This window comes from Alexandromys fortis, unplaced genomic scaffold, assembly GCF_014885135.2.
Source record: "Alexandromys fortis isolate MF-2015 unplaced genomic scaffold, M_Fortis_MF-2015_v1.1 scaffold_156, whole genome shotgun sequence".
Classification (NCBI taxonomy): domain Eukaryota; kingdom Metazoa; phylum Chordata; class Mammalia; order Rodentia; family Cricetidae; genus Alexandromys; species Alexandromys fortis.
The window spans coordinates 2480136-2492813 of NW_026068028.1; the positions used below are offsets into that span (position 1 = coordinate 2480136).

The following is a 12678-nucleotide window of genomic DNA, read 5'->3' on the forward strand; positions in this document are numbered from 1 at the left end:
AAGAGCAGTGGATGAGAGTGGGCACTGAGGTCGAGGGCCGCGAAGGTGCATTCAACCCAGAGAGGAAGTTCATGTGTGCTACTTTAAAAATGAACTAAGTATTAAGATATACAGAAGACATTTTCACCTAGAAAAATGTATTTTATTCAAATGACTCAAAGATTAATGTCTTTATTTATAATTTTACAGATAGAAAATCCTCGGTACCTGAGACAGAAGCCTCTCCCAGTTTCTCTGGTAGGTAATGATTTCACTGGGCTTTTTCTAGGGACAGGTATCTTTAAATAAAATATGAATGTTTTAAAATATAAAATAATGTAGGCCTGTATTGGGAAGTGAAATAGTAATTTTAATCCTGTTGCTTAGAAGTGAATGAATGCCCTTATTTTCTCCAAGGCTAACATTGTTTTGAAATGAACTTCAGAAACTTTATTATTTTATTTTTAAAGAGCTGGTAAACTAGTCCTGGGAAGTTTTAAATGACTCTTACTGGTTCTACAGATAACTCCAAAGGCCAGCCTGAGGAAGTCAAGCAGTCTTCATGATGAGCATTTTCTCTCTCGAATGCACGAGAAAGAGGTAGGATTGTCTTACTTCTCACGTGCCCAGTAGTGAACACAGTTGATACTGTGTAATAGGAGTGTTCAGACTCTGTGCAGGTGTGATGCACAGGAGAAAAAGGTTAGCTATCCGGGCTCAAAACCAAATCAGTGCAGACCAGGCTGGGCTTGCTGTTAAAGATTTTAGTGTGTATCTCCCATCTTGTCTGTTGCAGCTCCCTTCTCCTAGGGAGTGTTGTGATGCAGGATTCCTTCCTAACTATGATGCCCAGGAGGCAGAGACGATGTCAATTTTAGAATGAGTGTGTTTAACCTCAGTGAATCTATGCATCCTCTCTCTCTGCTGACTGATGTGGGATTCCCCTCTGTATGCTGTGAATATATTGTATTACCATTGGTTAATAAAGAAGCTGTTTGGGCCAATGGCTTAGCAGAATATGGCCAGACTGGAAGAGATAAAGAGAGAGAATAGGTGGAGTCAAAGAGACTGCATGTAGCTGCCAAAGGAGACAGACACTGAACCCTTACTAGTAGGCCACAGCCTCATGTCAATACACAGATTAATAGAAATGGGTTAATATAAGATGTAAGAGTTAGTTAATAAGAAGCCCGAGCTAATAGGCCAAACTGTGTTGTAATTAATATTCTTTCTATGTGATAATTCGGGTCTTAGAGGTTGGAAAACAAGCGAGTGGTCTTGGCTTGCAAAATGGCCCCCAACAAATTTATTTTTTTATTCTCATCATTCTTGCTCTTTGTTATTTATTCACTTACTTATTTATTATACAACCCTACTACTGTTTCCCTTTCTTCCTGTACTCTCAGAACTCCCTACCTCTCCTCTGTCCTCCTCCCATCTACTCCTCCATTTCTATTAAGAGGAAGACAGGCTTCCCATGGATAGCAACCTAACATGGCATTTCAAATTGAAGGCTGGATGAGGCAACTCAGCATGAGGAAAAAGGTCCCAATAACCAGCAAGAGTCAGAGACAGCCCCTGCTTCCACTGTGAGGAGTCTCACAAGAAGACTAAGCTACACTGTAGTAATAGGAGCAGTGGGGCTGTGTCCCCAGTACCTCGGCCGCCTGCTAGCTTATGCCCCGAAATAACACACAAATTGTATTCTTTTAAACACTGCTTGGCCCATTAACTCTAGCCCTTACTGGCTAACTCTCGCACCTGGACTAGCCCATTTCTAATAATCTCTGTAGCACCGCTAGGTGTGCTTACCAGGAAAGATTCTAGCCTACTTCCATCTTGGGTCAGAGCTTATCGATCACGTCTGCCTGGGAGAGGGGAGCATGGCCTCTCTAAGCTCACTTCCTCTTCCTCCCAGCATTTTGTTCTGTTTACTCCTCCCACCTATGTTTTAACCTATCAGGGCCAAGCATTTTCTTTATTGCTTAACCAACGAAATCAACAGATTGATATGACACTCCCACATCACTACACAACTGTAACATATATACAAAGGGCTCAGGTCAGTCCCTTGCAGGCTCACTGGTTGTTTGTTTGGTCTCTGTGAGTCCCTATGAGCCTGGGTTAGTTGATTCTGTGAGTTTTCTTGTGATGTCCTTGACCCTTCTGGCTCCTACAATCCTTCCTCCTTCTCTTCAGCAGGATTCTCCAGCTCTGCCTAGTGTTTGACTGTGGGTCTGCATCTATTTTCATCAGTTACTGGATGAAGGCTCTGATGACCATTGGGCTAGGCACCAATCTGTGAATATAGCAGATCATCATCAGGAATCATATCACTGATTTTTTTTTCCAGTCATGTCTCATTCTATCCTAAGTTTCTCAGCCATTCAGCCTTTGGGTCCTGGCCCTCTAGGCAGCATCAGGGGTGGACTTTCTCTATTGGCATGAGTCTCAGGATGGACCATTCATTGTTTGGTCACTTCCATAATTTCTGCACACCTATACCCCAGCATGTTTTGTAGGAAGGACAGATTGTAGGTTGAAGGTTATGGGCTGGGTTGGTGTCTCAGTCCGCTGTAAGTCTTCCTGGTTACAGGAGAGGACTAGTGTTCAGCTCCATATCCCCCATGGCTAGAGGTCTTAGCTAGGATCACCTTCATAGATTTCTGGGAGTTTCCATTGCATTAGGTTTCTAGCTCATCATAGAGATGCCTCTCAATTCCAGTTGTGTCTCCCACTACTCTCTCCCTTCATCGTTCCCCCACCTGATCCCTCCTGTTCCTGACTGCCCACCCCCTCCTTCACCCTTGATGTCTATTCTATTTCCTCTTCCCAGGAAGATTTGTACACTTCACACCCTTGAGCCCTCCTTGCTATCTAACCTCCCTGGGTCTGTGGATTATAGCATGGTTATCCTTTACAGCTAATAACAACTATGAGTGAGTACATACCATGTTTGTCTTTCTAGGTCTACCTGGTTACCTAACTCAGGATGATTTTTTTCAAGTTTCATACATTGTCTGCAAATTTCATGACGTCAGTGTTTTTAATAGCTGAGTAATATTCCATTGATACTTTGACTTCTTCCTTTCCAATTTGTATCCCCCTGATCTCCTTTAGTCGTCATAATATTGCTCTAGCTAGAACTTCAAGTACCATATTAAAGAGATATTGAGAGAATTGACAGCTTTGTCTTGTCTTTGATATTAGTGGAATTGCTTTAAGTTTCTCTCCATCTAATTTGATATTGGCTCTCAGCTTTCTATATATTGTCTTTATTGTATTTAGGTATGTTTCTTGTATCTCTTGTCTCTGTAAGACTCTGATTATGAAGGAGTGTTGGATTTTGTCCAAGACTTTTTCAGCATGGAATGAAATGATCGTGTGTATTTTTTTCTTTTAGTTTGTTTCTATGGTGAATTACATTGACTGTTTTTTATATGTTGAACTATCCCTGCATGTCTTGAATGAAGCCTACTTGATCATGGTAGATGATCTTTTTGTTGTCTCCTTGGATTCAGTTTGTGAGTATTTAAGTTGGTATTTTTTTTAATCAATGTATATGAAGGATATTGATCTGTAATTTCTCTCTCTCTTTATTTTTTATTTTTAGTTTTTCTAGGCAGGGTTTCCCTGCAGCTTTTAGAGCCTATCCTGGAACTCACTCTGTATACCAGGCTGGCCTCGAACTCACAGAGATCCACCTGTCTTTGCCTCTCAGGTGCTTGGATTAAAGGTGTGTGCCACTATTGCCTGGCTTGTAATTCTCTTTCTTTGTTGAGTCTTTGTGTTGTTTGTATATCAGGATGATTGTGGTCTCATAACATGAATTTGGCCATGCTTCGTCTGTCTCTATGTTGCAGAATAACTTGAGGAGTATTGGTTTTAGCTCTTTGAAAATCTGGTAGAATTCTTCACTAAAACTTTCTTGCCCTGGCCTTTTTTTGACTGGGAGACTTTAAAGCTTTTGTAGCTTTTAATGCGTTTCTTCTGCTAGTCACATTACAGAACAGTTTGACAAGGAGGATCCAGCAGATTTCTATTGTTAGTTCTTCCTTGTAATTTGAGAAAATGTTCCTGACATGGACCAAGACATTTGGAAACCTGTTGTCACAAAAAATAAGAGACAGCACAAAAAGAAGATCAGCTTTTAGATTAAACCTCAATTCTCAGAGAACATATAATAGACTGCTGGATTTAAATATTCTGTTTTTGTGTATCATTCTGTTTTTGCTTACAGTGTTTTGAAATTTGCTGGTCTGTAGGGAGGGCTGGTAGTGTCATGCTTAATTTTTTTAATACTGTAAAATTTAAATTTCAACAGTGTTACTAGTCTTTCATTGAAAGCTTGTAGACTTTGTAGTTATTCTATATATTAAAATAAATTTTGTTTGATTTTTGTATATTTGTTTTCTTTTGATATACTTGAAACAGTTGGTCAGCATGCAGGTGCATTTCTTGGTATTTTATTTTATATCTACATTATTCCCCTTTTGCATGTATGTGGCAATATGATACCCATGCTGGTCCCAAATTTCTAAGCTTAAGCAGCTATCCTGCCTTTGCCTCTTCAGAGGCTTGTTAACCCTCACCTCTGCCCTGGCCTTGCTAGTTTAAAAATGTTTCTCTAAATATTTCAATTTGTTTTTCTGTTACAGTCATTAATGATTATTGTGATTTTTTTGTTTTATTTTGGTATTTGGTCAGTTTCAGTATCAAATACTACATTTGCTTATTTCAAATAGGTAATAACAAAAAGTAGCATTTTATATAAACACAGTTCCTTTGCTTGAGTAATGTGAATAGCTGGTTGAATAAAACATTTGAAAATTAGTTTTTAATGAGAAAATGCTTAGCTCAAAGTTTGTAAACATGAAGTTGAATAAATTGAACAAGTGACATTGGCAGTTACTTTTAAATTTAATTAATCATACTTTAAGTAGGCTATCATTACACTTAAGGAGATTTTTATGTTAAATGAATCAACATATTCATTAGCTTTATTAATTTTGTAGGAATGTACAGCCTTGGAGCTGTTGTTTGAAGTAAACACTTCAGAGCAAATGGGGCCTAATTTTAAGTAGAAGTTTCAGGAATTCTTTTTGCAAAGCTTGTGGGAAGGCTGTCTACGTAGTGGAATCATCCAGCTTCTGTTTTGTCTTTGCTGGGATTTCCACAGTGTGGACTGGTGTATATTCTTAGGACTTTGAAGTGAGTCCTGGTCTTTTGATTTCTTTTCTTCCTAATGTGGGTTGGCTAGCTGGGGTGTTCAAGAAGACTGTTTAAGGAGATGTAGGCACATCCCTAGAGTTTAGTCAGATGAGCAAGGCCGTTTCCCATTTATTTCAACTCTTTTTCACTGTAAACCTTTTGATGGGAACAAGTGGCCTAGGTGGGTACTTCAGTCTGAAAGTGAATGTCTTTAAAACGATTAGGAAATGAGAATGAGCTAAACACCAGTTAGCTTTTGGTAATGGAAAAGAACAGCATTTATCAATGCACTATTTTTATTTTTCCATTTAAATATTTACACTTCCTTCCCTCCTCTTACTCCCCTCCCACTCCCTTCCTTTCTCCCCCTCCCTGCTTGAGAGAGGGCAGGGAACCTTGCCCTGTGGGAATTCCAAGCCTCGTCCCCCTACATCTAGGCCTAGGAAGCTGTGCATCCATATAGACTAGGGGCCTAAAAAGGCAGAACATGCCGTAAAAACAAGTACCAGTGCCTTTATCAATGGCTTCTCAGTTATCCCCCATTGTCAGCCACAATCAGAGAGTCCGGTTTGATTACATGCTCGTTCAGACCTGGTCCAGCTGGATTTGGTGAACTCGCATTAGAACAGGCACACTGCCTCAGTGGGTAGACCAACCCCTCACGGTCCTGACTTCCTTGCTCATCTTCTCCCTCCTTATTGGCATAAAAACAGAGAGGTGGACCACTGGAATTGAATCGAAGACCCGGATATTAACCCACAAACCTATGAACACCTAATTTTCGACAAAGGAGCTAAAGGTATACAATGGAAGAAAGAAAGCATCTTCAACAAATGGTGCTGGCATAACTGGATGTCAACCTATAGAAGAATGAAAATAGATTCATATCTATCACCATGCACAAAACTCAAGTCCAAATGGATTAAAGACCTCAATATAAATCCGACCACACTGAACCTGATAGAAGAGAAAGTGGGAAGTAGACTGCAACACATGGGCACAGGAGACCACCAACTACGTATAACCCCAGTAGCACAGACAATAAGAGCAACTTTGAATAAATGGGACCTCCTAAAACTGAGAAGCTTCTGTAAAGCAAAGGACACTATCATTAAGACAAAAAGGCATCCTACTGAATGGGAGAAGATCTTCACCAACCCTGCATCAAACAAAGGTCTGATTTCCAAAATATATAAAGAACTCAAGAAACTAGACTTTAAAATGCTAATTAACCCATTTAAAAATGAGGCACTGAACTGAACAGAGAATTCTCAACAGAAGAAGTTCAAATGGCCAAAAGACACTTAAGGTCACATTCAACTTCCTTAGTGATCAGGGAAATGCAAATCAAAACAACTTTGAGATACCATCTTACACCTGTCAGAATGGCTAAAATCAATGCACTATTTTTAAATTGTTTTTATTGAGCTATGTCTTTTTCTCTGCTCCCCTCCCTTTCTCTTCTCTCCTCTCCCATGCTCCCCACGCTCCCAATTTACTCAGGAGATCTTGTCTTTTTCTATATTCCATGTAGGTCTCTCTTAGGGTCCTCTTTGTCTCTTTGTTGTCTAGGTTCTCTGGAATTGTGAATTGTAGGCTGCTTTGTTTTGCTTTGTTTTGTTTATGCTTTAGGTCTAAAAGCCATTTATGAGTGAGTACATATGATATTTGTCTTTATGGGTCTGGGTTACCTCACTCAATATGATATTTTCTAGATCCATCTCTTTAAATTGCCTGCTAATTTAAAGATGTCATTGTTTTTTTATTCTTCTGTGTAGTACTTCATTGTGTAAATTTATCACATTTTTCTTATCCATTCTTCGGTCGAGGGGCTCAATGCACTATTTTAAGAAGGGCTTCTCTGCTCATATTTTCTACTGGCTCACTTAAAAATTCTTCAAAATCGACTCACTTGTTTGTCTTTATAAAGTGTGAAACTTTTTAATATACATAATATACATTTATGTATTCACACATACATATGTACAGAATAAAGGAACTCTATGACTACAATAAAATTCTCAAAGTATATGAAAAATAAATTAAAAATGTAATTAAAATTTTTTTTCAATAAACACGAGAAGTTCCTCAAACCTCATATTTTATTTCTAGGAAAGAAAGACGTGCAAAGCAACGGGAAGGCAATGTGGACTAGGAAACATTGTACATAGCATGGAGAGACATTTGCTTCTGCAAGCAGAGTTTGTGGTGGATTTCATGGAAAGAGTGACTTTGGAGCCAGGAGTTGAATCATGTGATGTATAATAGGCAGCTGAAGCCAGGGAGGATGGAACAAGGCTGTGTTTAGCTAGCGCTTAGAACTGCTTGGTATGTCATGTGAAAGAGAGTGTTGGTCACAAAGACATGTTGCTGTCAACAAAGATGGGAAACCTCTGGAAGTCTGACTGGAGGATGACATTTTCACAACAGACCTGAGGCAGCTAAATTGGCAGTGGTTTGTCAGATGGGTCAGATTGTGAAAGATGGGAAGAGAATGAAGCGGTTGTCAGTGTGAGGGTCGATGAAGAGCTGTCAGGTTGGTAGCTGTAGGGTTGCCAGCGAAACCCTGCTGGGATTGCACTTAGTGAGACACTTACATTGAGAAGGAGGGAAAAAGGAGTCTAAGATACAAAGCGTAGTAAGCGCTGGCTTTACTTTTTGGTGAGTTTGATACTCTCTAGGCACATGTCACTGGCGGTGTTGAGGTGACTGTTGGCACAGAAGAGCTAAGGCTGGAGGATAACATTGTGATTCTTTTGCATGGGGATGCTACAGTTGAACACCATTAAGGCCATCAAAGGCTCACATTTATAGGTAGTAAAGATGGGTGCGAAACTCATTCAGGGAGAATGGCTACTTTAAATAGCAGAAGGATGGAATAAATGCAGAAATAATAAAGGGTTCCTAGGACCCAGGCAACCAGCTAGAGTAGCAGTTATCGCAGAAGCCAAGGCAAGCTAGAAGAAGAGGGGCTGACATAGCAAGCTCCTGTGTGTTGCTCAACAGTGGAGGATACAACTGCTTTGAGATTTGGTGGTGGAAGGCTTTGTATAAAAAATAAAAACGATGTCATTGTGATCTTGAGGTTACTATTTTAATAGTGAAAATGAGTTGTGAAAAGAGTAAAAAAAAAAAAAAGCAAAAATTATAGACTACCCAGAAAACGTTTCATTAGTTAACCATGAGAACCGCTGGGAAAGCTCCGACACTTACGGAGCAGCTGCTGCTGGGGGGCCTTCAGCTGAGGATCTCTGCAGTGGGTAAACTCACCAGTGAGGTGAAAGTCACTCTCAGCAACAGGCACGGCAGGGGTGGGCACACTTTATTAGTGACAAAAGGAAGACCACAGTGTTCCAGGGTGCTGAGTGTGCATCCGTGTGTCCTTTCCTTTCTCTCATTCCCGTTGCACCAGGTTTGCTTCCCAGGGAACCTTTAGACCACCAGGTTATTTATTAAAGAATGTATCTTCTTTTACTGGTTTGAGTTCTGATTATTTGTTGAGCTGTTTAGAATAGATGAACCATCATCTAAAAGTCACCCAGTGCCAGGCCACCTCATTGACTGGACACAGACTCACGAGGGTGAGAGAATCCAGGCAGTCCCCCTTCCTGTTGTGAAACCCCGAGCAGGCACTTCTCTGCGACTCAGTTATATGCTCTGTAAGGGAGAGATAATACAAGCACCCACTTTGGAAGGCTGTTGTTGGAGTTAAATGAAATAATTCATGTAGATCCCTAGGACTGTATTTGCTCACAGTGTGTAATGAACCAGTTGGTTTTCTTCTGCAAATTCTCTGTGTTCCTTGCTGCTGCTGCTGCTAATGTTGCAAAAACAAGTATTGCTTTTGTGGATCTGTTGCTGCCACTGTCACTACTTTCTGGCTCTGTTTAGAAGGGCTGCTCTACATGGTTCTTGGGGTAAAGGCATCTCCTTTTTAACTCAGGAGTTTTCCTTTAAATGGCAATTAATGCCATTATTTCATCTTCCCACCTGTAGCTCCATATTTGTCTTGTTTCAGTTTCTCTAGGCTTGTCCTGATTCTGCCGTGTCTTTCAACATTTGTCTATTTTCTGCTGTAGCAAAGTTCTGCAGATTTTATAACTGACTTAAATCTTGGGCTTAATGACTTATAGTAGCTATGTTCACCTTCTTCTATATTTCTGTATTGGTCTTATGAAACTGATTGAGAAAGGTCTTGCAGTGTAGCCCTGGTTGGTCTGGAACTCACTGTGTAGACAATGCTGGTCTTGAGCTTGCTGGGGTCCTCCTTCTGGGTGCTGGGATTAATTTTAGTTTTACACCTCCATGGCTGGTTCAACTTTGTTTCAAAAGTTCAATTTAATAGCTCAATGAGATGATATTTTACCCATTATATTTTAGCTATTTCACGTGGCTGTCTGTATTAAGTATATTATTTTATCCACAACTTAAACATACTTTGTAGTTTTTCCTTTCTGTTATTTGGGGGCACATGTGTTGTTTTGTGTTCTGTATTTGTGGTTGCTCAGATGTAACTGTCAAAATTAGACAAGCTAAGGAATGAGGCCTCATGATGAAGACAGGGAGAGAGGATGGGCCAGTCACCATCATCATTTGTTCTTTTGCTAGGTTCTTTCCAGATCCACACCCACTCTTCGCTGTGGTTATTATTTTTTTTTATTGTGCAGTTATCTTTTCTGGAAATTGTGAGCAGAGAAAAACTCTTTTTTTAGTTCTCCAGTTCTTTCTTTCTTTCTTTCTTTCTTTCTTTCTTTCTTTCTTTCTTTCTTTCTTTCTTTCTTTCTTTCTGATCTAATGTTCTCTGTGGCCTCATTTTTTGTCATTCTCTAGGGCATCATTTAGAGAGCTCCTAGTTATTTGCCACATGACTCTTCTCCTATCCTCTCAGTATCTGGGATGTTACTTATTTGGCCGGTGTCTGTGTGTCTTGATTGGAATGAGCTTTCATTTTTATTATTCCCATGTAAACAGTACCTCTGTCCATGGTATGTCAGGATTTTCAGTTTGTCTGTGACTTGCCTGGTTGTTGTTTTCTTTTTCTTAGAATCTGGGGTTTGCTCCAGTTAGGCTTTTTCTGCTTCTGAGTTTGTATCTCACCTTGCAGTCCAGAATGCCTTTGCACTCACTGTGTTGCATAGACTGGTCTTGAACTGCCTCAGCCTCATAAAGTACTGGATTTATAGGCATGAGCCTCCATGCTAAGTCAAGTCAGCTCTTTAAAAGATTAGATAGGACATTTTTGACTAATTTCTTTTCTTTTGCTTCCCCACTCACATTCTCTTGGACAAATCCTCCAATTACATATTTATTCACAACCTGGAATTCTAGCTTACCTTGAAAGGTTTTTTATTTTAAATTTTAATCAGTTTTCCACTTCTCAGGTATTTAGATTCTTTCATAGTCTGTCAGGAAATGTACAGACACCTTTGCTACTATACCACATCTGTTAACCTTACCTAGTTATTTGTCCCCCTATTCAATTATTAGGATTTCAGTTTTTAATACTTATTTTTTTTCCTTTTTTAAATTTTCCCTTTCCCTGCTAAAACCACCTATCTGTTCTCTTACAAAAATATTTTCCAAGGGCTGGAGAGATGGTGCAGTGATGAAGGCCTGCTGCTGCTAGGATCCTACAGGTCCTTTAGGTCTGGTGGGTGTCAATGACTTATGATTTTCTCACTCATCTATGCCTAGAATTAAAATGTTTGTTTTTTTGATGATGCCCTGTATGTCCTTCATATTCTTCTCATTTTTTTTATATTTCTTGCTTACTTTGTCTAAATCTTTCCCTTTATCTTGGATTCTCAGGAGTCTCCCTTTTTGTTTGATTCCGTTTTGTTATAAGGCTTCACCTGAGTTTTCTGATCGGAATATTGAGTTTTCATTTTCATCTTCATTTTAGCTTGTGTTATCATCAGTGTTTCTATCTTTGTTGAATTTATTTTTCAAATCCTGAATTACCTTGGTCATTTCATTCAGCTGTTTATCTGTATAATCTTGGACATCACTCAAGTGTTTATTGTTATCATCTTGGAGTTCAATGAAGTGTTTGCTTGTGTCTTCTTGAAATTCCTCAGTAAGGTCTATGATTGTTCTTCTAAATTCTGTGTCCTGGAGTTTATCTAGGAGTTCTCGCTACAGAACACTTCTCTAGGACTGCTAGGTTTGATGGGAGACATGCTAACTTGGTGACTCAGGTGGTTTTTGTTTTAGTGATTTGATCTGGGCATGTGGACTTCTTTGTTTGGTTATGTGTCTGATGTGGTAATCTGGCTTTTCTTAGACTGGCCAGTGCAGGAGATGCACGACTTGAGTGAGCCCAGGTAAATCTGGTGGATGAACTGTTTAATTGGACCAGGGAAAGGTGATTCCCAAACCATGGGTGTGGAGCGAGGCCTGCAGCCACCAGGATGGCTGTGGGTGGAGAAAGGGTGATGGAAGGAGGGTCAGCAGGCCTGAGGGCCACTGATCTGGACCTATGTCTGCGGGTATAGAGAATGCCGCAGGGTGCATGAGGTAATGGGCAAGGATGGAGGCCATAGAGAAGAGAAGAGTGACTTTCCCAGCACAGGTGTTTCGGGAACAAAGAGCTTGGCTTGGCTGCTGTCTAGAACTGGGCAGCTGGGTGAGGGACAGGCAAAGGGAAGAAGCGCTTACTTAGGTGAGGTGGCTCACAAACCTCCAGGGTATATATACTGTTGACCTCTCTGTCGAGAATCAGATGGCTGTGCTTGTAAGGGATCACATCACATCACATCCTGGTCTATTCCATCAATCCATATGCCTATTTTGGTGCCAACAGCACACATTATTCATTATTTATTATTATTATTATTTTAATTTGAAGGCTTTTTATTTCTACTTTAATCATGTTTCTTTCCATGGATATGGTTCTATTTTTTTTAAATCATTATCATAGGTTTAATATTTTAAGGACTTCTGGTGGCAGAGTAAATATTATAAAATAAAGAGGTTTAAGGGAATACATGAAAATACTTTTAACAGAACTTCAATTAATGTGTTTAATATGCTTTTTAATATCTTCCTACAGAAATTGGTTCTATTTTTTTAAGTTTTTTATTTATTTATTAAAGATTTCTGACTCTTCCTCGCTACCGCCTCCCATTTCCCTCTTCCTCCCCCAATCAAGTACCCCTCCCTCGTTAGCCCAAAGAGCAATCAAGTTCCCCTGCCCTGTGGGTTTGTTTAACTTTGGTAGGTCCTATCTATCATTTTGTCCTTTTATATTTCTAACTTGGTATAGAATAAGTTTGTTAGCTATGTTCTTAGGATTTTTTTGTATTTCGTTGCTATCTATTGTAATCTGCTTCTTTATTTCTAGTCTTACAGTTTTTCATCTTTTCTCTTTTGCTTATTATTGATTAGTGAAAGGTTTGTCAGTGGTGTTTATTTTTTAAAGTACCAACTCTTCATTCATTTTTTTAAAAAAAATTTCTTTTTTCCTATTTCATTAATTTATGCCCTGTT

General features: G+C 39.5%; 1 protein-coding gene across 5 annotated transcripts in view; it reads left to right on the top strand.

The window, feature by feature from the left end:
• Positions 1-12678, top strand: part of Cep112 (centrosomal protein 112) — a 363872-nt gene that overhangs the window by 59665 nt on the left and 291529 nt on the right. For all 5 annotated transcript variants that reach the window (XM_050164302.1, XM_050164303.1, XM_050164304.1 and 2 more), the window contains 2 exons: positions 190-237; positions 502-579. In XM_050164302.1, coding sequence (XP_050020259.1) covers positions 190-237; positions 502-579 — 126 coding nt within the window. The remainder of the gene's footprint in view (positions 1-189; positions 238-501; positions 580-12678) is intronic.